We start from the raw sequence: 27,140 nt of genomic DNA, 5'->3' as shown, positions 1-27,140 counted from the left end.
GGCATGTGTACTTGAGCCCTAGGATAGTCTCAAATTTAAAGGAGCACAGACTTAACAGGCATAAACAAACTATTTCCACATCTGCATTTCTCAAAGGCTAATAAGTCAAATTCACAATCCCCAGCAGCACTTATACCTCTTTTAACCCCCAAAACCTCAAACTTCATAGATCTAGAACCTTTCATTTGCCCAAATCCCCAAGAAATTCCCCCACCATCTCCCATCCAGGGTTCTTACTCCCTTTCCTCCTTGTCTCTGCTCTTCAGTAAGTGGAAGACCCAGCCCTTTCGGGACAGTCACTTCCTACTCCTGGAGACCACTGGGCAGCAGAGAGGAGAAACAGACAAGGAGTAGGGATTCCCTTTTGTAGTTGTGGGCAGAAAAGAAGCCTAGAAGCACCACACTGAAAACTGTATCCAGTCACATACCTGCAGTATCGTATTGAACTGCCATGACAACCCCCTGAAGGCAGGCAATATTACTTACTGCTCCTGTTTACAGATGCAAACAGTGAGGTGAAATTATGTAATTTGCCCAACATCACCAGTAAGTAGTGGAGCCAGGATTAAAACCCAGGCCTGAAATCTTCCGTATCTCAGTGCATAAACAACCTTCTCCCTTAATCCTCCTGGGAATGTCAATAAAATAAGCCAAACCTATTTGAAATTCTTTCAGAGTACAATCAGACTTCACTTCTCACTGCTGGAAGACTCTCCCTTCTACCTTCACATCTGTCCTCTGCCTGTGACCAAATAACTCTGTGGCATCCATACCCCACCCACACCCCACAGCCTGCCTTCAGGGCCCACTCAAGCTGAGTCACTCTGATCTCTCCCACAGAAATGTGCTCAGGCATCCTTCTCTCTCTCAGCAAACCTTGCTCCACTGCCATGATTCTGCACATGCAACCCCTGACTGACATGCAGCATCTTGACTCCCTGGCCCTCTAGCTCTCCTGTACCCCGCCTGCTCCTGGGTGCTGTGGGAATCATGTGCAAACACCCCTAACAGCACTTTCTAGCCTAGGTGGCCTAGGTGCCCCAAGAGAAGCAGCCCTGTCTTCATTTGTTTTACATCTCTAACATCTAACTCAGAACTTGACACACCCTAGAGGGGATGAGTCAGTGTTTGTTCAATTATTTTCTCTCAGGGAACATTGTGCAACATATAGATATGTATTTTTCTAAGCCAATTATAAAAAATGAATTTTTAAAATTCTACAATTCTGCCTGTAATAATAAAGAAATGACAATGGTCCAGCCAAACATTAAACCCACACAACATGCAGGCTCCCCGAAAATCAGAAAGATCTATTCTGTGTCCCTGGAACATGCCATACCATTTCTGTCTCTGGGCCTCTGGTCTTGGTGTTCCTGACCTAGCCTGCTGTCCCAGCCACATAAATTCAATTTTAAAGTCTCTAATCATATTTCCATCTTTTATATAAAGTCTTCCACGAAAAACCCAGCTGCCATAGATACCCTGCCTTCTCTGAAACATACTTGCTCTGAAGTATCACATTCCTTTACTTTTTATTTTTTTTAGTTTGTTCTAATTAGTTATACATGACTTAGTTATACATTAGGTATACATGTAGAATACATTTTGACACATTGTACACATATTGGAGCACAACTTCTCAGTCCTCCTGCTGTACATGGTGCAGAGTCACACCTGTAGTGTAATTATACATGTATAAAGGGTAATAATGTCCCTCTCATTCCACCATCCTTCCCATCCTCACACCCATTCCCATCTCTTCACTCCCCTCTGCCCAATCCAAAGTTCCTTCATTCTTTCCTACTACGCCCCCCCTCCCATTATGGATCAACATCCGCTTATCAGAGAAAACATTCAGCCTTTGGTTTTTTGGGTTTGGCTTATTTCATTTAACATGATATTCTCCAGCTCCATTCATTTACCTACAAATGCCATAATTTCATTCTTCTTTAAAGCTGAGTAATATTCCACTGTGTGTGTGTGTGTGTGTGTGTGCGTATACACATCACATTTTCTTTATCTGTTGAAGGGCATCTGTTGAAGAGCATCTAGGTTGGTTCCATTCCATTCTTTTAATAGCTGCCTTTACCCTATCAAGAGATTTCAGAAGGTTCCTCCTGCCTAACTGTAAGTTAAGGATCTAGCAAGAACTTGTGTACAGGAATGAAATTAGCCAGAAATACTTTCAGTGCTTTATGTCTTAGCAGTGAATTTTGAGTTCTCATTTTACCCATTCAGTTAGACTTTGGAGTTCTTTCAAAGATGAGATCATTTTTAGATTCTTATTTCTTAAGTCTAGCACAGAGATGGACACAAAGCATATACTTTATATAAGTTTTGATGGATTTGAGTCCTAGTGTTTTACCTTTTTCATCCCAAGTCCATCCTGTATCTGCAGAAGGAAGTCTAATGTTTGATCATCAGTGAAATACCCAGGAGTAGGCTGGCTGCAAATAAGGACAAGGAAGAAATCAATAGTGAATAAGAAAACAAGGAACCCCTTCCCTTCTTTCTCTTGAAAATGCCAGATATCAAGTAAATGTTCTAGGTAAATTTTTAAATTGTTTCATGTGCTTTGAAAGTGAAGCTGAACATGGTCGCCCGTGCCTGTAATCCCAGCTACGTTACTGAGGCAGAAGAATCACAAGTTCAAAAGCAGCCTGAACAACTTAGCAAGACCCTATCTCAAAATAAAACAAAATAACTTTTTTTTTAAAAAAAAACAGCTGAACATGGGACACACAGCTATAATTCTAGCTACTCAGGAAGCTGAGCCAAGAAGTTCTCAAGTTTGAGGCCGGATTCAGGAACTTCAGGAAGATGCTGTCTTGAAATTTTAAAAAAAGAAACAAATAAAAAGGACTAGTGGTGTAACTCGATGGTAGGGCACCCTTGGATTCACTTCCCAGTACAGAAAGCAAGCAAGTAAGTAAATTAAGTAAGTAAAATACAAAGAAAAGAGAGGCTGGGGCTATAGCTCAGTCGCAGAGCACTTGCCTAGCATGTGTGAGGTACTCAGTTCAATCCTTAGCACCACATAAAAATAAACAAATAAATAAAGACAGTAGATCAAACCAGCAAACAGGAGCAGGAGCAGTCTACGAACCTACGTAGGCCTTGAAGGCTCAGTGTCCAGTAAGGTGTAAGGTTTTGTCCCCGAAGCAAGACCAGGCCTTGTCTGGTTGTAACCAGGAGATTGCTGCAGTTGGAATCTGGCGCCTTTACCATCTGGAGTAGTTCAACACCATCACTGGATTAAACAAGACCCCAATAGTTAGCCTCTGGAGTGAATGAGATTCCTGAAACCATTTATTTTAGCTTTTTTTCTCACTCTATGTGTGCTTGCATATAAAGTTGTCCCTGGGCAATCATGGGGGATTGGTGCCAGGACCCCTGCAAATACTAAAATCCACAGTTACTCAAGTCCTTATATAAAATAGTATAGTACCTACACACAGTTTACATCCTCCTGCAGACTTTAAAATCTCACTAGATTACTGATAAAACCTAGGGTCATGTAAATGCCATGTAAATAGTTGTTATACTCTATTGTTGAGGGAATAAGGACAAGGAAAAAATGAGTGGACATGTTCAATACAGATAAAAAATTTTCCCTGAGATTTCCAATCTTCAGCTGGTTGAATAACAAATGTGGACTCCATGGATACAGACAGACAGCTGTGCTCTTACATCCATTTCCATTTAATCTCATTTTCTTTATCATTCCCATTTAATCTCACTTTCTTGATCCTTAGAAACCAAGGTTCTCTAGAAAATTCCATGTAAGTCCAAAACAAACTCACAAGAAAAGTGCTATTGTGCCATGTCTCTCACATTGGAAACTCAGGGAGAGGAAAAGAGCCAAGGATAATGACAGAGAAGACAGATGGAAAGCAGGACAGGAGGCCTGAAATTGTCAGTGAGGTTGGACAGCAACTCCTGGCTTGCACTTCATCAAATTCTTCCTTTCTCTATACCACTGGGCCAGTCTGTTTAATTCCTGTCAAATTCACTGAAACAATATGATACTGCCCCTCAAAAAATGCTAGAAAATGATTTGCAACTTCTGGTAGAAAAGAACAAAACAATTATTACCCCAGCAGAGGGCTAGATGGGTACAAATTCACTGCGTATGACAACTACATGCTTTTAGTTAAGAAACAGATAAAAATTTAAAAGTAAGATTTCATGGACGCTATCCTTGCTTCTATTGAAATGATTCTTCAACTAAAAGAAAAATACGGGATAGAGTAGGCCAGATAGTTATGCACAGCCTTATGAAGAGTTATTTTAAATAAATCTATCTCCCCATCACTACTCTGACTCAACCAAATATCCTTTCTTGCAACCTATGTGTGAAGTGATCATACATCATGGGCACAAACACGTAGATACTAATACATTACGTGATCAAGAGGAGAAAATTCACTACATCAGAAGATGGTATATTAAGCCTGGCACTGTTTCCCCTAATCTCTGCCCACACATTCATCAGCCCAACCAAATTTAGAGATTCCACAGCATATAAGTTCTCAGGAGAACTCGAACTACCCAAGTTCAAGGTTTGCCCTACCTGTACACGTCAATGAGCTCAGACAAGTTGATGGATCTTCTTTTCTCCCATTCTGGCTCTTCTATCTGCAGAGAAGGTGGTGAGCTGTCTCGATTTTGGGCCTGAACAAAAATGTCCCGCAGGGCGACAGCTTGTATGTTTCCTAGCACCACAGGAAGAACCAACACTGAGAATTGAATTTAACAGGACTATCCCAGGGTGGGGATCTGAGCAAGAGACCCATAGCCAATTAAATAGGTCTATGAGACCCTGCTCAACCTGGTCCCACACATGGAATGGGTGTGGAAGTGATTGGGCAAATGCTGGACAGAATCTTCCCTCTAGAGAAGGCAGCAAGGGAAAGCAGGGCTCACAATCTATTAAGGGGAGAGTGCCCTGCAGTGGAGGCAATGAAAGAGCTGGCTCTGCAATCCCTGAGCTTTCACCACCTCCCAAGGAAGGCCTGGTTACATATACTGAAGGGGAACAGTAGTGAAAATCAGCCTTGCTCCTTACCAAAGCCAAACAGGATGTAGATGGCTCCATTTGCAGTGATGTAAACCTGAGGACCAATCAGATTCCCTACTCCCACAATGTTGTACTTCACGGGTCGGCCTATTGGACTCCCCGTCCGGCCAGACACCAGCAGAAAGCATAGATCTGGCTGAAGAAGTGAAAGAAGGGGTCGAGTCAATAGAAGCCCTTCATTTCCTAATCAAACAGCCTCTCCTGACAGTCATTGCCTCCTGTTCAGCCAAGGGCTCAAAATTCCCAAAGCTAGAAACCACAGGCCAAGGCTCCTTTGGTAATTTCCCTGAAAGTAAGAAATGAGTGAACAGCCCATCCCCTGATTAGTACATGCAAAGAGCACCTTTGCATCAGACAGTTTATCTGAAGCACAAGTGTTGCTGACTTCCCAGTCTTCAGAGACACACAATTCTAGCCTAGAGTTGAATACAGGATTGGCTAACCTCAGGTCTTTACTCCCATACCCTGAAGCCCTCAGTAATATTCAGCCCCAGCTAGAACCACTACAGGCAGAGCTTTTCCATCACAACATCAGATGTCTGACCACTGTCAACTTCACTCTCAGAGATAGGCAAACCTTTCCTGTGAAAGGTCAGGTAGTAAATATTTTAGGCTTTGCTAACCACATGGTCTCCATAGCAACAACCCTCCTATTTGGACCTAGCATAAAAACAACCACAGAAAACACATACATAAATGGGTGTGGCTGTGTTCCAATAAATTTTATTCATGAAAATAAGCAGAGGGCCAAATTTGGCCTGCAGAGCATAATTTATCAACCTTATCTCTTTGTTCTTTGTTTGAGGAGTCACCAGTTGGGAAATACAGAAACTATGCCAATATCTTAACTTCAGTAAAGCTTTTGATAAAGTGTTTTATCATGAATTCTTATGGACAAGATAAAGAAATATGGTATTCATGGGGTCAGTACTAATCCAGAGGGATGTTTTTAGAATGTCATAACACTCTGCTACTGCCTCATTCCTTTAAGACTTTTTTTATCAAAAATTTAAATAGAATTCAAGTTTATCACAAAGCTGAGAGGAATAGCTAATATGCTATATGACAAACTCCAAAAAAAAAGTCTTAGGCTAGAAGATGAGTCAAAATCTGTTAGAAAAAATACTGGTCTATTAACTAATGATTACTTAAAAGATATGGGTGCTTCACTGGGAATAAAAACAAAGAGCAAATCTTAGGTTATTGTAATCTTTGACTGTAAAACTAGATATAGAGTCTTCATTTAAAAAGTAGTTTCCTCAGGATGGTATAATTCATTAAACTAAGAATAAAATACCATTTGCAGATATGGGTACCACATTTAAAAGAGATAAACTGTGAAGTGCAAAGGGAAAGAAATCAAGAAAAAGAGAGGCTGGGACTTCCAGCAACTGGGGGAACAATATAAGAAACTAAGATATTTGGGATGGGGCTATAGCTCAGTTAGTAGAGTGCTTGCCTCACATGCACAAGGCCCTGGGTTCAATTCCCAGCACCACCAAAAAAAAAAAAAAAAAAACCTAAGATATTTGGCCTTGAGAGCAGCAAGCTTAGAGAGACCAAGCTAACTGAACTCAGGGATTAGACTCATTCAGAGTAGCTCTACCGAGCTGAAGCTAGAACAATGAATGGAAGCTATGAGAAAGCACATTTCTCTTTTTTTTTTTTTTTTTTTTTAGAGAGAGAGAGAAAGAGAGAGAGAGAGAGAATTTTAATATTTATTTTTTAGTTTTCAGCGGACACAACATCTTTGTTTGTATGTGGTGCTGAGGATCGAACCCGGGCCACACACATGCCAGGCGAGCGCGCTACCACTTGAGCCACATCCCCAGCCCCCACATTTCTCACTAATAAGATAATTTCTAGAGCTAACTAACAATGAAATGGACCACCCACAAATGAGTGCTCTTCCCATCACCTGAGTGTGCAAGAAGAGCACAGGTGCCAGTGTGTCTGGAATCAGACCCAGATATCACAGCATGGTGTGAGAGCAGTAACTGCTTGGCTTCTAAAGTCCCTCCTCCTAACTTTCTAGTCTAGATCCATTTCCTAATCCCAAGCCAGGTCCAGTTCTCCCAAACTCAGTTTACACTAGCCTGAGAGCTAAGGATACAATCACCAGGGCACTGACCTAATATGTTTCCATTCTTATGAAAACAGTTCCTTCCATGTCTATGGTTTACATGGCTCCCACTTTCTCTGTCGCTGGTAAAGAGGGCAAAGAGATTAGAATAAAAATGAAGCTGCTGCTCTAAATCAATCACTTCTCCAGGAATTTTCTGGAACTATCACTTTTCAAGCATAACATATTCCATATCTGTACACTATTGTACAAATGAGTAAATTTTGTGAGGCAAGCTGAGCAATACACTAAATAGAGACAAAGTAATAATTTTTAAAAAGGCAAAGTAAGAGCAGATGAAAAGCTGACTCCTCTAATGGAGGGTCCCCTAATTGGCCACCACGGCTATAAGAGGCAGATGCGGTACTAAGAACAAGATCTCTGAATTTGTTCTGCTTATAAACATGCTCAGGGCCTTGTTCTACACTGAATTCCATTAGAATGAAACTCCCCAGATTTCTCCCCCTTTGGACCTTTAGAAAATCACTCCCGGCTAGAGGTAATAATTAAAATTTTCCCTAGACCACAGTTTCTTTATTCATAATGATTATGTGAATAATTCCTGAATTCTTGGTTCAGGTCCACTTGGAGACCAAGCTGCCAGTTGAAGAAAACCAACAGAAAGTACTCACAAGGTCCTTTAGTTTAAAATTAAAATAACCAATCAAATGAGGCAAACTTGTCTGCATCCACATTTTCTCACAAATATTCATTGCCATTTGTTCTTTTGTTCATAAGCATGTCCTTGACAGTCTCATACTAGAAAGTCTGAGAAAGTGTTAGAGAAACTGAAAAAAAGCTCTAAGAAGTGCTTCAGGAATAAAACTTGAAGTTGAGCTGATTTTATTCAGTAATTTAGTTTTTTTCTGTGATTTGGGAAAAACACTATTACTTTATCTGTCTACAGAATAACTAGCTTCATAATTGATACATCTATAATTTAGAGGTCACTATTATAGAATTAAACTATCTTGTCACAGCAAAGGCTATAATTCTTCATTAGATCACTGATTTTATCATTTGACTTAAGATTTTTTTTCTATGTATCTATTTAATAAATTTTCTATCAGTCTCTCCTATTTTGTAGTTGAAATAAAATTTAAAAATGTGTATAGTAAATATGGTAAAACTAATAATACCTTTACATGGTAACAATAAGCACTCTCCTAGGCACTTTATATATGTTAGTTCTATTTTTCGTAATAATCTTATGAGTAGATACAGCACTCCATTTTTACAGAAGAATCCAGAACATGGATAGGTTCTTTGGCTTGCCCAAGACCACAAAACTACAGAGTGGTAGAGGAGGAATTTACACACAGACTGCTGGCTTCAAAGCTCAACTACACCACAGTCCATGGAATCATAATGAAACTGCTGGGAAAAATGGGTTCATAATGCTCATTTGTGCACTTAACCTCACCAAGAGAATTTATTTAAACCTAAGCCCTTATAAAAAGAAAGTTTCAAGCAGTACTTATAATAACAACATTAGAAACTGAGACAACTAAAATTGAAGTAAAAAAAAAAAAACAAAATTAATAGAGAACATACCTGCGTTTCCCCAATGGCCAGAACCACTAGATCTCTAACATGGTCCTCATCCAAGTCTGGCAGCAACACCACCGGGGCAGCCAAGGTACCGTTGGACAGGTAATTTGGGTTTAAAGTCCAGATGGCTTTTCCTAGGGAAGGACAAATAGGCTGATCACTAGTACAACTCTCTGCCTCTAGAAAAGGCAGATGCCATGTTCCCAGGCCAGAAAAGGGACACTCCCAGGGCTCAACAATAGACAGCAACACCTTACTTTTTCCCTTTTGCTTTTATCTTATTGGGGACAAAGGGGTCAGGAGATGTGATCTGAAATCCACATCCATCTAACAACCTCACACCAAGACTTTTGAGATCAAATGGAGGTACTATAGTCTCTCCAGAAAGGGTGAGCTGGCTCCACTGGGGTGGAGAATGAAACCGTTCGAGGGTATTATAATACCACCCGAAGCCAGCCAAGGGCACCAACCAGAAGACCCACTCTGGTGCCTTTTCCCACAGGGTCACATAAGTAAGCACCAGGGATATGGCAGGAGGTAGTCAAGAGAACTTCAGTTCTAAAGCTAACTGTATTCTTTTGTTTGTTTATTGTTTCACTCAGAAGCACCCCTCTAGAAAACCCCAATCTCTAAACCTGGGGAGGATGAGTGTGTAACCCCCAGAGACAGCAAGCATTCTAGCAGTAGCTTATGACTCTGAAAGGAGCCTTCATTACATTTTAACTCTTTTTCTTTCTTTTGTCTTGGGTGTCTAAAAGCAACAAGAAGCTAAAATATCGAATGAACGTGTTTCAATAAGCTTTTATTTCTTCACTGCAATATTTTTAAGTAGTTAACATCTAAGTTTACGCACGGATCCCATATGTATCAAATAGGAAGGGACCACCTCATTTGTCTTTTTACAAAGACAACTGTTGAGCAGGGAGACTATTTACAAACCAGAGGCCTCGGGGCAGTTTCTGTCTAGGTAACTGGGTTTACCCCATCTTACCCCAAACGGGTTGAAACATGGATCTATTTACTCAACCTGCCCAGACTTCTTATCTTATTCCCTTAATAACCACTTCCAGAGCAGCAAATCAAACTTTCCACTCTGTCAGGATAAAAAAGTCCCTTCTCTACCAGATTGTTCTAACACAAAATCATGGCTCACTGGAACAAAGACTTTGGGGGCAAACGATCTTTACCTGATGTTGCATTGAATGCACTGAGCATCTTGCGTGTCCCTGTCACAAGGCAGATGATTTCAGCCACACTTCCTGGCATGAGATCCAAACATGTGATATCTTGGGCCTCTTCTGGGAGGGGACTGGACCACAGTGTGCTGCCATTCATTCCCGAAAGGCACACGAGATTAGCAGTTGATCTGGAGCTACCTAAAAGCACCCAAGAGTGATAAGAAAGGAGAGGAGGCAGGAGAGATAAGAGGTAGAGATGAGCAGAAGGCCTGAACACCAAAAGTGAAGGGTGCTAAGGCAGAAGCTCACAGGCAGAAGCTCACACTAGTGTGTTTAGCTCCCTCCCATATTTCTGACTACACAATACCCTCAGAGTACCTGTCCTCTCTGCTCATAAGACACTGGCCTCCTCTGTGCTGCCTCCCTGCATGTCCACTTTTTTGGCTTTGCCAACATATCCATTTATCTATCTGCTACCTTGGCCACCACTAAATAGTGACATCCTTAAGGACAAGGATTGTTTATATATCCTCAGCACCTTGCAAAATGTCTGGTACACATAGCAACCAATTGTTTGCTGAACAAAAGACAGGAGCAAAATCCAGAATATGGAAAGATGGTTCTTGAGAACAAAAAAAAAAAAAAAAAAGGAAGAAAAGAGAAGGTATATGTTCAGAAATGTGAGGCTGATCTAGGATACATGAAAAGTAGGAGGAAAAATACTTGAATCCTAATCTCAGTAGCAAATGCTCCCTGAGAGCAGAAAAAAAATGTTTCCATGAAGCAGCTGATCTGGTCTTGGGCAGGAGAGAATAATACATGGGAAGAGTCAAAACCTAGGTCCTAGGATAGCCGGCAGGGAACTAGAGCAGCTCCCCTCGCTAGTAAATAAGCCATTATGTAACTTAATGAACAGCAGAATAATGACCCTCTTGCCAGCTGTACTTTCACTTTCAGAACAGGGACAGCTTGCCTCATCTCACACACTTTCCACTTACAGCAACAACTAAGATAAAGAAAGCTAAGTTTTGAGCTTCATTCTACCTATTCCTCAGTATTACTAATCAAACATGTGACCTAAAAACAAATGACAAACTGTGGTTTGCTGTTTCAGATCTCATTGTCAGAAACAGATACACAGGACAAACAGAGGTGACATGTGTCAGTTCTAGATTTCTGAGATCCTCAGATGCTATGGTTAATATCCTGTGCTGTTCTTCCTAGGTAAGGGCCCTACAGACTCCATATCCATTCAATGGCTGGTTTTTTGTTTGTTCGTTTGTTTCTCTGGATGATGATGAGTTACCCGTTCCCCATTGAATCATGGTTCCCTGAAGCACAGACTGGGCTCCTCTTGTTCAGTTCTAACCAACACAGCTCTGGAGAGGGTGCACAGCATGTGCCCCACACCGTCAGCATCCAATACCATTGCATGAATGAATAAACAAGTGAACCAACAAATAAAAACTCAATTCCTCCCTGTCAGTGGCACAGAGTTGGGCACAAGTGCTCGACGTGAGGATTGAGGATATGAACTCCAGAGTTTGGCTCTTGGATCTGAATTCCATCTCTGCCATTTACCAGCTGTTGACTTTGGCTAAGTGTCTTAAGTTCACTATATCTTAGTTTCCTCATTCACAAAAGGGTGAGGCAGGCCAAGGCAGAAGGATCACAAGTTTAAGGTCAGCCTCAGCCTCAGTCCCCCCTAGGTACCCCTCTCCCAATAAAAAAAGAGACAATGGAAAACTCACTGGGAGGAAACTGAGAGGAAACCTAAGTACTAACAGTGTCACTGCAGGTGTCTGGACAAGTCACTTCCTCTCTGCATTAGTTTCTTCGCTGACCTGGATGACAATGAATAGCTCCTTACATCTGTAACTCTGTCTGATTTCTGGAACTGAACTTCATTTACATGGGGAACTACTGACTCGGCTTATCATGTATGGCAGATCCGTGGTAGCTTTCTCTTCCCTACAGACCCCCTTCTGCAGTGCCCCTTGGAGACAGCTGCTGCTTTTTGGATGGCTGACAGCAACCCTGAGGCAGCTTGGAAAACCACATCTCTTACCTGCTGCACTCCCATTCCTTGGTGTTACAAAGGAGAGAAGCACATCCCGCAGGCCATCTCCATTCACATCAGCCAATTCCAGTGGAGACAGGTCCCCACCTGATGTGCACATAAAAACAAAGAGGTCCTGAGAATGTTGCCACAAACCAGTTCTCTGCTGCCAGCACATCCACAGAAACCAAGCACACTTCCAGTTCCCAGACCAGATGGTGTAGACATGCCTCTCCTACTCCCCAGCCCCACCCCAAAAAGTCTATCTCAAAGCCCTGGGCATTATGCACAAAACAAACATAAGAACACCCAGAAAGGTGGAGAGATTAGGCAGATGGGCTAGAGACTGTGAGACCCACAGAGTGAAAACGTGATGAGTCCTCTGGGTTTTCCTGGCCTCATATATACCAGACAGGGTGCTGCAGAAGTCATCAGTAACCCAGAAATGCCCAAAGTACAAAGAAGCCCCAAGAAAAGCTGATTTCTCTGGCCAAAGGCCCATAGCATGGCAGGAAAGCTCTAATCCAACCAAGCAGCACACACAACAAAGGCTGACTGGGGGGAGCCTACACCAGCTGACACCAGGGTAGCACCCCTCCCCTGCCACCAGGGTCACAGCACAACAGACCAGGTGGGAGCAGCACTGTCACCCCCACCTAGCAGTACCAAGGCCCTCCACACACAAGGGAAGCCAACAGTTCTACCCCACCCAGCATTAGTGAGGCAGCTGTCCCCTTCTTCCCCACCAGAGGGTGTCAGCAGAGGCCAATGGGGAGCCTATACTTCATCCCCACCCTGCAGCTGCAAGACAGGAGCCCCCCCCCTGTGGGGGCAGGGGAGGCCCGCCAAATTTGGAAAGAACTCATGCTGTAAGTGGAAGCCTAAATTGATACAACCACTTTGGAAGATAATCTAACATAAGCCACCAAGAATAAACATGCACACACCCTATGACCCAGCAATTTCACTCCTAGGTTTGTGCCTAGAGAAGTTCTTATACATTGCATCAGGAGACAGGTACAGAAAGGTTCTTAGCAGCATTCTTTATTCAAAAAAATAAGTAAATAAAGACTGCATACCACTTAAATGTTCATCAACAGGAAAATGGATTTTAAAAATCATGGAATATTCATATCATGGAAAACCAGACAGTAGTAAAAATGAATTAACTCCAGCCACATAAATTAATAATGGATTAACTAAAAATCTTTTTTCATAAAATTAAGTTGAACAAAAAAGCAAATCACAGAAGATGACATAATTACATTTATGTAAAATTCAAAAAGAGGCAGAATTAATTAATATATCATTTAGGGGTACATGTCCATGTGACAAAACTTTAAAGAAAGGTCAAGAAAAAAAATCAACCCAAAATTCAGGAGAGCAGAACCTTGTGGTGGGCAGAGGGGGACATGATGAGGAGGAACACATGGGAGACTGCAGAGGTCTCAAAAACATTCTGTTTCTGGAGCTGGGCAGTGGATACACCAAAAACTCGTTACCAGTCTTCACTGTATAAATACCACATATGAAAATTAAATTTGCCTTTAGAGAACAAAAGATGAGAACAGAGAATCCATCAAGAGCTAATTCAAATGGAATCAGAAAAGTGGCAGAGATGAAGCATTTCTAGGTCAAAATGACTCGGGAAGGCTGGGAGCAGCAGCACCCATTCACAGGAGACAAGACTGCTCAGTGGAGATACAATCCCTGGTCCTATAAGAGCACTGGGGCCTTGTCTAGCTAGGTCTTGAGCTTTACTTTTCTCTGTAAACAGCCCTTTCTACAGTTTTGCATCCCCCTACCCCTACCCCCACCCCCCCTGGCTCCAAGGCAGGAGTCCAGCAAACCAATGCCCTGTCCTCTCTGTGTCTAATTATGACCAATACCCAATACAATAAAGGTGTCTATCTGGAGGTGCAGAAATCCACCTATTGTTTATTTCAAATCTTAACCTTGTAACCATCTCCACACACAGGGAAAAAAATGCTACATGACACAAATTTTTTAAGATTTTGTTTTTAAGATTTGGAAAAATACTCAATGTAATCCGACATATGATGAAATGTTACAAACTAAAGCTGAAAACCTCACAACTTACCTGCTTGTGAGCCCAAGTGGCGGCTCCAAGTGCTGTGCAGGTCTCTGGGGGGACAGGGGATCAGGAAAGCACAGAGGAGCACCAAGATCATTGAGATCACCAAGGTTAGCAGGAAGACAGATGTGCGTATGTAGGACACAAGGGAAGAGGTTGCCTTCTGCTCCAGGCCCCCCAGAGGCTCCGAGGGGTACCCCTCCGTGGTGACTTCCGAAAGATGTGGCTTGGCAGCCCCTGCAACCTCAGCATCTGAGTCAGGCTCTGGTGCTTCTCCCAGAGGACTCTTGCCATTTTTGACCCCTCCATTCTTCTGCTGCAAGTTAAGCACAAGATCATCTTCGCTCTCATCACTGTCGGCCTGAGTAAGGGGATCGTATTCCCCTAGGTCTGGGCTCTTCTTCCCTGAAAAGACAGAAGGACAGCGAGTCAAAGAGAACTAGGAAGGAGAAACTTCACCAAATATATACACCTGTAAACACCTGGGAAAAAATACACACACACATGTACACAAGTCTAGATTTACATCAAGTTTGGATTCTGGTGGTGAGCTGTAAAATTAGATGCCAGCAAAGGGGTGATGGCAAGGTAAAGGGGGAAGAAAAGCATAGTACTCTAGAATTATTGCCTTCATCAGGTCAAGAAAATGGAAAAGGATTCAGTAACATGATGAAACTAGAGGAAATGATGTTAAGTGAAATAAGTCAGGCACAGGATGACAAATACTACTTGTTTTCACTTACATGTGAAACTAAAAAGTTGGTCTAAAAAAAGTAGGGAATACAACAGTGGCCACCTGAGCCTGGGAAGAGTGAGGGGAAGGGAGGGCTGGAGAGAGGATGACTGATGGGTACAGAGGTTCAGCTGGACAGGAGAGATGACTTCTCATGCTCTATAGCACAATAGGTAGCTGTAGTTGACAATAATTAATTGGACATTTCAAAAAGCAAGTAGAGAGGATTTTGAATGCTCCCAACACAAAGGAATGATAAAAGTTTGAGGTGATAGATATGCCAATTACCCTGATCTGATCACTACACATTGTACGCAAGTAGTAAAATCTCATGCTATATACGATTAATATGCACAATCACTACATGTCAATTAAAAATTAAATTTTTAAAAGAAAATAAATTTGTAAAAATTGACAAATTTCAAATACCTTTAGTTCAATAAAAAGTTTTCTAAATTTGTTTGAGTCTTGCTAATAAAAAAAGACCAGACCATGGCCCGTAGAGCCACTTTCCATAAACCCAACATGCATTATTCACTTAGATTTTCTCAGATCTGTGATGTCTTCATCTTTCCTGGTAATAGAACAGAACAGAACAGAACGCTTCTTCTCCGTATGCCGCTTCTCACAGCCCAATATTCATGACTTCCCAATTGTCTCTATGGAGACAACTCAGAAAACTGAACATTAAATGTCATCTGGAGATGTGTTACTGGAGCTCACTCCTCAGGACTGCCCTGTGATCTGACAGTGTTCACCTCTACAACTGCCATTCTGAGAAGTGTCCTGGGAGAGGTGGCAATCTGGCAGGAAGTAGAAGACTGGTCTGCAAGCTGGTCTGCACAGCAAACTCCCTGTTTTTATTTAGAATCTGTGTTGACTTGAGGCAGCTGAGAGACAGAAATTACAGGAGGACTTGGCACATATCCCGAGCCTACTCCTGGCCCTCATTGCCCACAACTGAATGATTTCATACCTTTATTTCATGCCATACTCAATAAAAAGTTTCTTTGGGGGAAATAACCTGGAAAGCTGTTAGTAATGTAAACTCTACCATGAAATATTTTGTTCAGAAGAAATATAAACGAGAAAACGTAAGTCCGCTAATGTCAGGGAGAAAGAATCCTTGATGCTAATCTCTGCCTCTGGGTCCCTGTGGTCTTGGTGATGTCATTTCATACATTATGTTTCAGTTTGCTCAACACATGAAATGAAGCGATAAAATACTTTCTCTCTATGACCAGATGTGGAGAGAAAAACCTTCAGTGTAAAGTTTAGTATTTGGTATACAGAAAACAATAAATGTTTGACTAAGAAAATGAATACTCTGCAAAGTATTTTTATAACATTAACTATTTTTTTAAAAAAGACAATACTGAATATAATGGCATCCTAATAACCAGAAATTTCTCTTTTATTTTCATTTTCAAAGCTATTCATTTTATCCAAAAAGGATTCGATTTGATTTTTACAATTAAAAGAAGATAAACTAATTATTAGGAACCTTATTCAAAATCTTATTTGGCCTTCCAGGACAGGCCAAAGGGTCAGCACAGGTTCAGGATAGATTCCTGTGATATTTACTTCCGCTATATGAAGCATCTCATTTTTTTTAAATGAGTAGTACACGCTATTCCTCATCCATCCCAGGTAACTCTATTTATAATATTTTGCAGAGGCATGAGTTGTTACAATAATATTGACTCTAATACTTTTTAAAGTGGTCATTTGTTTTGTTTCTAACTAAAATACACCTGACATGATAAATGAAATCTGGTGTTATGTGTACACACATACATACATGCCATGGATTATTATTTAACCTTTAAAAGGGAAAGAAAATGCTGATACTTGCAACAACATGGGTGAACCTTGAGGACATTATGCTAAGTGAAAAGAGCCAGGATGAGAAAACAAATGCAGGGACTCCACTTACATGAGGTATCTAGAGTAGTCAAAATTCCAGAAAATAGAATAGTGGTTTTCTGGAAGAAACCAGGGGTTGTTTTTTAGTGGACAAAGAGTTTCAGTGTTGCAAGACAGAAAAGTTCTAAAAATTGGATGCACAATAATACAAATATACTTAATATTGAACTTAAAAATGATTAAGATGGTACATTTCATAGAAGCTGTATTTTTAACACAGTTAAAATTTAAAAAAAAAAAAAAAGTATACCTGACAGGAAAACATACATAAAATCCCCAAAACTCAGAAGTGAAAGGCATTTTAAAGTTTACATAATCCACACCCAACCCTATTCCAATCTTAACAACTCCTCACAAACACCCACCAAGCAATAACTCAGTACATGCCTGAACGTAACCAATACTGGGTAATCCACTGGCCTCCAATCTAGAAAACAATTCTTTATACTGATTTAAGACTCTATTTCTGAGGAGCTGCCAATTATCTGTCCTAGTTTTAATTTCTGGGACCCCATTTCCACATATAAGTCCTTTTAAAAACATGCAGATTTACGAAAAATTGTGCAGTGAATGGATAATTATGAATGTAATGCATTCTACTATTGTCATGTATGTAAGAAATTAATTTAAAAAGTGCAGATGTCAATCAGAAGAGACAGATAATTCAGAATCTAAAAACTCAAGACTTCATAATAAGAAAAATCATGAATTTCTTAGTAATTTAGTAACCTCAAATATATTAAATTTATGGAGCTTCAATTCCCCTATTTATAAAATGGAATAACTATTATTCCTACCTCATTTGATTGTTATGAACATTAAATAAGATAATAAATATTTGGATGGGTCTTAGTATCTGGCCGATAGTCATACTCAATAAATTTTAGCTTCTTTTATTTTCATTTTGTTACTATTGCTATTATGTCTCCCAACTACCCTTGCCCAGACCTTTTTACCTCCAGGTTAAACATCTCCACCCCTTTCAACCCATTTTTTGTTTTTGTTTTTGTTTTGCAGTACTGGGAATTGAACCCAGGACCTAAGACATGGTAGGCAAGGGCTCAACCCCTGAGCTACACCCCCGGCCCTTTTAATATTTTCCTTCTGAGACAGGGTCCCACTAAATTGCAAAGGTTGTCCTCTGGCTAGCTGGGAATACAGGCATGCACCATCATGGCCAGTTCAACCCATTTCTTGAAGAAGCATTGTTTCAGATGTCCTCACCATCCTGGTGACCCTCCTCTGGACACAGTGTGATATGTCAGTGCTTTTTAAAATATGGTTTCCAGAACTGGATCCAGCCCAGGGTCCAGCCCTAGAACCACAGAACTGGATCCTGCCAAATAATACACTATAATTCAATTACTACATCTAAATTCTTGGTAGTTTTCTTGGCATCTCACCACACAACTGAAACTCCCAAGCATTTTGAACACACATTGAGGCCATCCTATAATTGTATAATAGGATTTTAGCACCATGTGAAAAGTTTAGCATTGATGTCGACTTAATTCAATCGTTTGTCAGTTTCCACCTCGCGATATAGCCCAAAACAGCACCTTTGCCAAAGTGAAATAATTAATAAAGTATTAGCTGTTTTTTAATATTTATTTTTTAGTTGTAGGTGGACACACAATCTTTATTTCATTTTTATGTGATGCTGAGGATCGAACCCAGTGATGCTGAGGATCGAACCCAGTGCATCATGTGTACTAGGCGAGCACACAAACATTGAGCCACAACCCCAGCCCCACCAAGTATTAATTTTAAAATGTTTAAAGAAAATTCATTTTATTATGTCAGACACTATTATACAGGCTGTCAGGACAAGACTTGAGTACATATGCTACAGAAATGAAGAAAATTCTTAATAAGTCTATAAAAAATAATCTGCAAGCATTCTGTGGAAAAAAGCTGCTATTGAATTGGTGCTTTTGGGATTACATGCTTCTAGTTAATGATGACTTACAAAGGCATTTCTGTCATACTCTTTTCCCTAAAACCAGGGGAAAAAAATAGAAATAAAAACAAAAAGAGATAGGAAACAGCCCACATTCTCAAACCACAATTTTTAAACAACTATTGTTAAAAGCAATGAAACTTGTATCTAATTAAGGGAGTGCAACAAAATCAAGTACATACATCTGCAGATCTTCAGCAAGGAGCACAGTTTACAGAATTAGTGAGGATAATGGTAATCATGATGAGAACTGGAAATCATTTACTATGAGTGCCTATCATCCCAAGCCCTGATCCAAGCAAGTTACGTGTATTAATTCATTTAATCCTCACAGCAGCCCTATATGGTAGGTATTATTATCCCATTTTATCATCAAGAAATCTGAAATATAAAGAGGTAAATTGTCTAAGATTACAAAATTAACAAGAAGATAAACAAGGATTCAAATCCAGCAACTTGGCTGCTAAGCACACTTGTTCTAACCTACTACTTCCCTTGCTGCGCAAGTATCTCACCCAACCTGTAACTTCTTGCTTGTAAATACAAAATCTAAAGTCACTGCAATACTTATGAGCCCCATTCAATGTCACTTAGTCAATGGGGAAGTGTAACAATAAGAAAAAATGCAAGTCACATCTTTACAGAAAGCAAACTGTCAGTAATACACGTTAGAGAAGTAACCCTCAGCATCATCAGTTCTGAAAAGGCTGATTTTTTGACAGACTGAACCCAGTCAGGAGACAGAAACCAGAAAGTGTTTCAAAGAAAACAATTCAATATAAAAAAATTATTTAATCATGATAGGAAAGTAAATATAAAGATGGAAAGAGAACTTAAAGGTGCCCTAGGACTGAAGGATAATAACCAAATGACAAATTTGGTATTTCAAAGAGCCAGGATCTGCTTTCACAGATCAGTCAACAAAAGTGAATTTGAAGGACAGGGGCAACAGATTGAAAACTGGCACCACAAAAAGAATCAAATGCTACATCAGCGTTCTCTAAGGTCCTGTGATAAGCCTGCATTCTCCAGTGAGCCAGGATAGAGGCATGCACAGAGGGAGAGAGCTGGTGAAAAGGGGCCTAGTTAACAAGCCAACATTAAATTCTAGCTTCCAAGTGCCCCAGCACACTCTCCTGGCCCTGCCTAGATGTAAAGCAACTACCCTGTTTAAATATCAGCAATTAGCAGAGCAATTAGCTTGGCACAGCCTTCACTCTACAGATATTCATTAAAGAGGTTAGACAAAACCCAACAAGCAAAATCAGCTAAGCCACAAATGCTGACCCACTTATACCATAAGGTAGAAGAAATAATGAAGAGGTGCTCTCCCACAGAGTCCAAGGGATTAAAGAAAACTGTCTTCTCTGAAAAAAAGGGCTTGTTTTAGTCAGCTTTTTTGCAGCTGTGACTAAAAAATCTGACCAGTATAATCGTAGAGGAAGAAAAGTTTATTTGACAGCTCATGGTTTCAGAGGTCTTTATACATAGAAAGCCGGCTCCCTTCCTCAGGGCTCCAGGAGAGGCAGAGAGCACCATGGAGAAAGAGTGTGGCAGAGGGAAGCAGCTCACATGGTGATTAGGAAGCACAGAGAGACTCCACTTGCCAGACACAAATATATACCCCAAAGCCACACCCCCAATTCCCACCTCCTCCAGTCACACCCCACCACTTCAGTTACCACTCAGTTAATCCCTATCAGGGAATTAATTCGATGATTGAGTTAAGACCCTCAAGGTCCAATAATTTCTCCTCTAAACTTTTTGTATTGTCTCACATGTGAGCTTGTGGGGGACACCTGATATCCAAACCATAACAGGGCTCATAGAAAATTAACGTTTCAGGGGCTGGGGTTGTGGCTCAGCAGTAGCAAGGCCCTGGGTTCGATTCTCAGCACCACTTAAAAATAAAGGCATTGTGTACACTAAAAGAAATAAATATTTTTAAAAAAGAAAATGGAAATTAACATTTCAGCTGGGCAGTGGTGCACACCTGTAATCCAAGCAGCTACGGAGGCTGAGGCAGGAGGACTGAAAGTTCAAAGCCAGCCTCAGCAAAAAGGGATGTCCAAATAAAATTCAAAAATAGGGCTGGGGATATGGCTCAGTGGTTGAGTGCCCCTGAGTTCAATCCATGGTACCAGCAAAAAAAAAAAAAAAGAAAATTAATATTTCTAGGAAGAAATGACAATTTATAAAAAAGAAAAGTAAACAAGCAGCTGTCAGAAAAATAATGAAAGAAAAATCATAATTTTAGAAAAGAAATTCTTATTGGAATCAGCAAAAAGAATAAACATTGCTGGGCTGGAGTTGCAGCTCAGTGATACAGCACTTGCCTTGCAAGTGTGAGGACCTGGGTTTAATCCTAGCACTGCATAAAAACAAATAAAAGCATTAAGTCTGTACATAACTGAAAAAAAAAGTATTATTAAAAAAAAAGAATAAACATTGCTAAGGGGCTGGGATTGTGGCTCAGTGATAGAGCACTTGCTTAGTACCTATGAGGCACTGAGTTCAACCCCAGCACCACACACACACACACACACACACACACAAATAAATAAATAAATAAATAAAGGTATTGTGTCCATCTACAACTAAAAAAAAAATTTTTTTTAAAAGAATAAACATTGTTGGGGCTGGGGATGTGGCTTAAGCAGTAGCGCGCTCGCCTGGCATTTGTGCGGCCCGGTTTCGATCCTCAGCACCACATACAAACAAAGATGTTATGTCTGCCGAAAACTAAAAAAATAAATAAATAAATATTTTTAAAAATTTCTCTCTCTCTCTCTCTCAAAAAAAAAAAGAATAAACATTGTTGAAAACATACATAAAGGACTGACCAGAGTTTAGATATAAGGTACCCCCCAAAGCTCATGTACAAGACAATTCAAGAAAGTTTAGTGGTGAAATGATTGGTTTACAGGAGCTTTAACCTAATCAGTGCAACAATCCACTGGCATGGACTAAGTGGGTTGGTAACTGTAGGCAGGTGGGGAGTGGCTGGAGGAGGTGGGTCACTGGGGGTGTATCTTTGGGGTTCATACTTTGTTCCTGGTGAGCAGAGCTCTCTCTGCTTCCTGGTACCATGTCCTGGGTTACTTTTCTCCACCATGCCCTTCTGCCGTGATGTTCTGTCTCTCTGGGGTCCAAAGCAATGGTGTCAGACTTCTATGGACTAGGACTTTTGAAACTGTGAGCCCCAAATAATTTTTTCCTGTTCTATATTTTTCTTGCAGGCTTATTGGTAACAGAAGCCAAATGCTGAATAAAACAACCAGTGAAAATAAAGCAATGAAATGGAAATAACAAGGCTGGCTGTTCTGAGCACTTACAAACCCTTTTAATGTCTCAGCTCAGTAAACCTTTACAACAACTCTTTGAGATATACTCATTAACATCTTTCATTTTCTAGATAAGGAAATTGAGATTTGGAAGTTTAAGCAACTGGTCCATAGTTAAACAGCAAATAAGTTCAAACCCGGCAGACCATCGTCACAATTTCTACTGACTACCTATATATCTCCCATGGAAAAGATCAAGACATCTAAAAAACTAGGAAGAAACTGATAGAGAACAAGGGTAACATAGACATAACCAAAGAAAAAAACAGAATCAAAAACAATATTCAAAGGAGATGTAAATAAATTCCTGCAATAAACCAAGATCTAAAACTCAAGAATAAAGAGCACACAGAGGTCCAAAAAAAACAGATACGAATCATCAATACTAAAACATATCTTTGTAAAGTCACTGGATTTCAAGGGCAAAGAAGGAATGTTATGAGGCCAGGGGAAGAACAATAAAGTCTCTAATGTCAGGAACAAAAATCAAGTTGACTTCTCCACAGTAACATACAAAAGAGTAGAGCAGTATCTTAAAAAAATCCTACAGAAAGAACACGTGTTACGAAGTCCAAGAACTCTGACCCATGTTATCCCTGCAGGATAAAGGCAACAACAAGAACTCAGCTACCTTACTTAGTCCTGTGTTTTCTTTAAAAGATCACAGACTACAGCCAGTTATTGACCAACCTTTGGACCACAATATTTACTTTTATACTAATACATTTTTTCAGACAATGCAAAAACAAACCTAGGCTTAATTATTACAGATCACAAGGTTTGATTAGTCCTAAACAACTTTTTCTCTGTTTACTCACAGAAAGACAAAAAGAGAGAATGAAGTATAAAGAAGTCCCCCTAATTGCCTTAGGTCATACTCAGGCTGAGGAGTTGGCATCAAATCCATGCTTCAAATCAAAGGTGAGGGAACTGAACACTTACTCTCTTCTTTGTTGCTTTCAGCCACCACCCAGATTTTTAATCAATGTAAGATTTGCAAAGAACACAGGAGAGGGCACTGATTTCATAACACACCAATATAAATGAGCTTTCCAAGGTTATTACTTTTCCTCCTAGGGAGATTGAGGATACCAACTACAAAGCATTTCCAAATTGGTCCAGAGGAAACATTAATGGGAAGGATGCAATTATACCCCTTCCAAATGTTTTGTGGAAAATAAACTAAAACATATACTATCCCATTACATATACTGTATTATAGTGTACCATATACTTCACACATACTATGGAACATATAACTGCAACTTAGGGTAAACATTTTAAAACATGGATTAGTTTATCTAGAGCACATAATCACTCTAAGTCACACATAATAAAACAAACCATAAAAGTAACATTATGCTCTGATGTTCCCTTCAGTGTTTAACCTTCAAACTTTAAAATGGCCTAGAAAAATATATACTTAAGTTGTTCCACGAGCCTATGAATGTCACATCATCCTTCTGTTACTAATTAACCTCATGTTATACATGTGAGCCAAACATCTTTCATGCTGAGCTTAGTGAAAGGGTATGAGATGATGAAATACATTCAGAGCAACTGCTCTTTCATCAACGTATTGTTGAGATCTGTCACTAGCTCACTTCTGCATCAGGACTTCCTTCAGGTGTTACATTCATAAAGGATAGTGACATTATATGATAATGACAATAGCTAATGTGTCGAAAGTTAATACACCTCCTAAGACATTCATCTCTAACTATTCCAAATAACCCTATGAGGTAAATATGCAATGGATTGTGTGGCATGTAGTGAATGTTCCATAAAAATATTATTATTACAGATGAGGAAACTCAGAGATTAAGTAACTAAGCAGGTGAAGACTGGATATGATCCTGAGTCCATCTCCTACTTTTAGCCAATATTCTATTCAGCCTTCCTCAGAAAAATGGTAAAGATGTTAACTAAGGTTAACATGAGACAATAATTCAAACAGGACAGCAGCCTCACAACCCCAAAAATAGCTATGAAAAAGCAACATCTAACTAATATAGTCAAAAACTATATTTTGTGTGGAGGGGAAAAAGGGCAAGAGGGAGACCAGGAAAAGTGCAAGTGAAAAAAATCCATATCAAATAAAAGAGCATATGACTACTATATCCAGACTGTATCAGGGTTAAGCTGTATGCCAACTTCAGGCCCAAAGACAGGGTGATAGAAATCCTTTACCTACACTGTCAGCTGAACAAGTTACTACAACTGAATACTCTAGGGAATTATAATGCCATAGCTTTAGGATGTGAGATCACGAAAGAGCTCAAGGGTTTCTAAAGAAAGATTTTCTTGCCAGTATGGTGACATATGCCAGTGATTGGGGAGGCTGAAGCAGGAGGATTCCGAGTTCAAAGCCAGCCTCAGCAACTTAGGAAGGCCTTAAGCAACTCAGTGAGACTCTATCTCTAAATAAAATACAAAAAAAAAAAAAAAAAAAAAAAAAACTGGAGAGGGAAAGAAAGATTTTTTTTTTTGCATTCTCATCCTCCTAGAATAACAATTATCTATACTGAAAAAAAAAAAAACAAGAACTCTTAAAAGGAAAAAGAAAGCTAAATATGTATAACATTTCATTACCCCTTTGAGAGGATATGGTCCTACACTAAGGCTACACTCTTTAAAGTGAAATAATCCTGCAAGTAATTAATTAATTTAATTAATTAATTCCAGTATTATGTACACATTTCAAGGTAGATACTATCAATGTTCCTTCCAATGTGCTAATGAGCCCAGGAAGGGAAAAAAGTCTTTCTCAGGTCATGAAGTCTCGGGACAGGAATGAAAATTCATATCCAACCCACACTCATCCAAGGTACAAGTCTTGTTTCAAAGCAACCAATGGCAAACTCTTGTAGCTGTAGAACCAAGGCCCTGCAATCACTGATAGCCTAATGCTGGATATACAACAGACACCCAAGTAAACCTGTCCAAGATGCCAGTGAAAACACTACTTTTCCCTTTACTCTTTGATGTTATCAGCAAGTAAATGTAATGTTTATAATGTATTTGAGGGGAATCATAAATTTTTTAAAGCCTTGATGTTTAAAATTTACCTGGGCAGAATAAATATACTTTTACTAAAAGAACAAATTTCTAATAAGAGTACAGTCCCATCCCAGAAGTTTGAGATGAATAAACAAAACAAAACCTTAAGATGCTGCCCAAAGTCCTGAATCAGCTCTGGAAGTTGTCCCCTCCACCAGTGCTTCCTTAAAGAATATCCCATACATTATCGGCAACTTACAGGTGCTGATCATTTTCCATGCTTAGCTCACTTAGCTCGACAGCCAAGTAGAGTCAAAAGCTCAGGGTCTACTGTCAAAAAAAAAGGACTCCAGACTCAAGGACAGGCTCTTCCAATACTGTTTATGCGACCATAGACAATTCGATTAGCCATTTTCCTCTTCTATACACTACGAAGGGAAATACCTGTCTCATCTAGCTCCAGGCTGGGTCACAGCCTGTTTGGGGGTGGAGAGGTTGTTTCACTAAGGGTCACTAACTGTCCCGCCGCCCTCTGCATCCACATAGGTTAATTCAAGGCAGGAGCTGGAGTCCCCGCGCTACTTCGTTCGCCACGCTCCGGGAAGGATGCTCCCTTCATCAGCCCTCCCTTGGGGACCGCGGCGACATGCGCTGTGACAGTCCCTGCCGCAGCAGCTCCCGCCGGCTCCGGGACACCTTCCCCGAGCGCCTCCAGCGGTCCCTACCTTCGAGTCTCCCAGGCTCGCTCCGCGCCCGCGACCCCCGTCTCTCCAGACGCCCCTCCCGCCCCCTGGTGGTGCAGGGACCCCGGGTGGCGGGGCTGCACCCTAATTGCCTCCGGACGGCTACAGCATCGCCCGGGTTGAGACCAAGCCCCGGCCCACCTCGCCCCCAGAGCCTCGCCTCACTCTCCCCAGCACTGGCGCGGAAGGGTGGTCGCAAGGCTGAGGCTCCTTACCCGGGAGCTTGAGCGCCCTGGACAGCACAGTCGCCATGGCGGAGGCCCGGGTGCGCGTGCGCGCGACCGCGTCCTGCCGGGAAGTGTAGTTCGCAGCGCGCGGCGCGTGGGCTGCGACCTGGGAAGGTGGGACCTGCTGCGGAGCGCAGCCAGGAGCACGGCACGGCCGCGGTGCAAGTCACTTCCCCACTTTGAGTCTCACTTGCCTTGTCGGTCTAATGGCGTTGAAGTAATAACTAGCCCATAGGCTTGCGGACAGACTGGGATGAAATAGCTGATACTTAAGGAGGCGCGGGTTGTGAAATGCGCGTGGGCTTTGGAATCCTACGGACTGAATTTTAATCCTACCTGCCTCACTTGCTAATTGGGCCACCTTGGGAAGCTTCAGCTTCCTTTTTTAAATGGAGACAATACTACTTCCCAAGCTTGCTGTGAAAATATAAAAGTAACCATCTGTTTAGAACACACAGCTCAGTTAATTGTGTCTCTTGTGTTTCTTGGGTAACAAACTGAAGTTTCCTGGAACTCTAACCTTCATTTCTTGCTCCCAATTCTTTCCAGGTATCTACTCAGCACCGTACCCCACAGCTCCTCCCTTGCAAGATCTAGGATGCAGGCGCAAACTTGCTTCTTTTCCCCACAGACACCAAAAGATCAGCACTTTGGTGCAGGAATGCTGAATATATTAAATTATCTTGGAACTAGAACGCTCTTATAGACTATCTAGTCATCTCCCTGGACCCCACCTTGTTTTATTGGAGGAAAAAACTGCAAATATGATGTGGCCTCTTAGTGTCAGAACAAAAGTTCCAAGATACCCCTCACTTCAGAGGCTGCCTCACCCCCACGAGGAACTGTAGATAGGACCATCCTGCCAGAGTAATCTGAGAAGCTAGTAATCTAGAAACTAGTCCTTGACAACAACAACAACAAAAAAAAGCCATTGACTCTGACACAACATCCACTCTGGAACCAAGCCTCCTAAGGTCAAAACCCGACTCCATCATTTCCTACCCACTAGACCTACCACTATTTGCTTATCTCTTCCTGTTTCACTTTCCTCATCTGCAAAATGGGGATAAAAGAGTTCCTGTTTCACAGAGTTGCCCTGAGAATTAAATGTATACCTGTAAA

At 40.9% G+C, this 27,140-nt stretch overlaps 1 protein-coding gene across 1 annotated transcript in view; it reads right to left on the bottom strand.

The window, feature by feature from the left end:
* The window catches only part of FAM234B (family with sequence similarity 234 member B), a 41,247-nt gene extending 15,182 nt beyond the window's left edge, over nucleotides 1-26,065 (bottom strand). Inside the window, exons 1-9 of the mRNA XM_081310581.1 lie at nucleotides 26,007-26,065; nucleotides 14,092-14,490; nucleotides 12,000-12,098; nucleotides 9,941-10,129; nucleotides 8,757-8,887; nucleotides 5,069-5,216; nucleotides 4,574-4,715; nucleotides 3,107-3,250; nucleotides 2,366-2,447 (exon numbers count right to left, since the gene is read on the bottom strand). Of these exons, the coding sequence (XP_081166707.1) occupies nucleotides 2,366-2,447; nucleotides 3,107-3,250; nucleotides 4,574-4,715; nucleotides 5,069-5,216; nucleotides 8,757-8,887; nucleotides 9,941-10,129; nucleotides 12,000-12,098; nucleotides 14,092-14,490; nucleotides 26,007-26,043 (1,371 nt within the window). The 5' untranslated portion in view covers nucleotides 26,044-26,065. The remainder of the gene's footprint in view (nucleotides 1-2,365; nucleotides 2,448-3,106; nucleotides 3,251-4,573; nucleotides 4,716-5,068; nucleotides 5,217-8,756; nucleotides 8,888-9,940; nucleotides 10,130-11,999; nucleotides 12,099-14,091; nucleotides 14,491-26,006) is intronic.
* Nucleotides 26,066-27,140: the final 1,075 nt, after the last annotated feature.

The sequence above is a fragment of the Spermophilus citellus genome (genome assembly GCF_964194105.1).
Source record: "Spermophilus citellus genome assembly, chromosome: 10".
NCBI lineage: Eukaryota > Metazoa > Chordata > Mammalia > Rodentia > Sciuridae > Spermophilus > Spermophilus citellus.
This window is presented reverse-complemented; position numbering and strand designations above follow the sequence as displayed.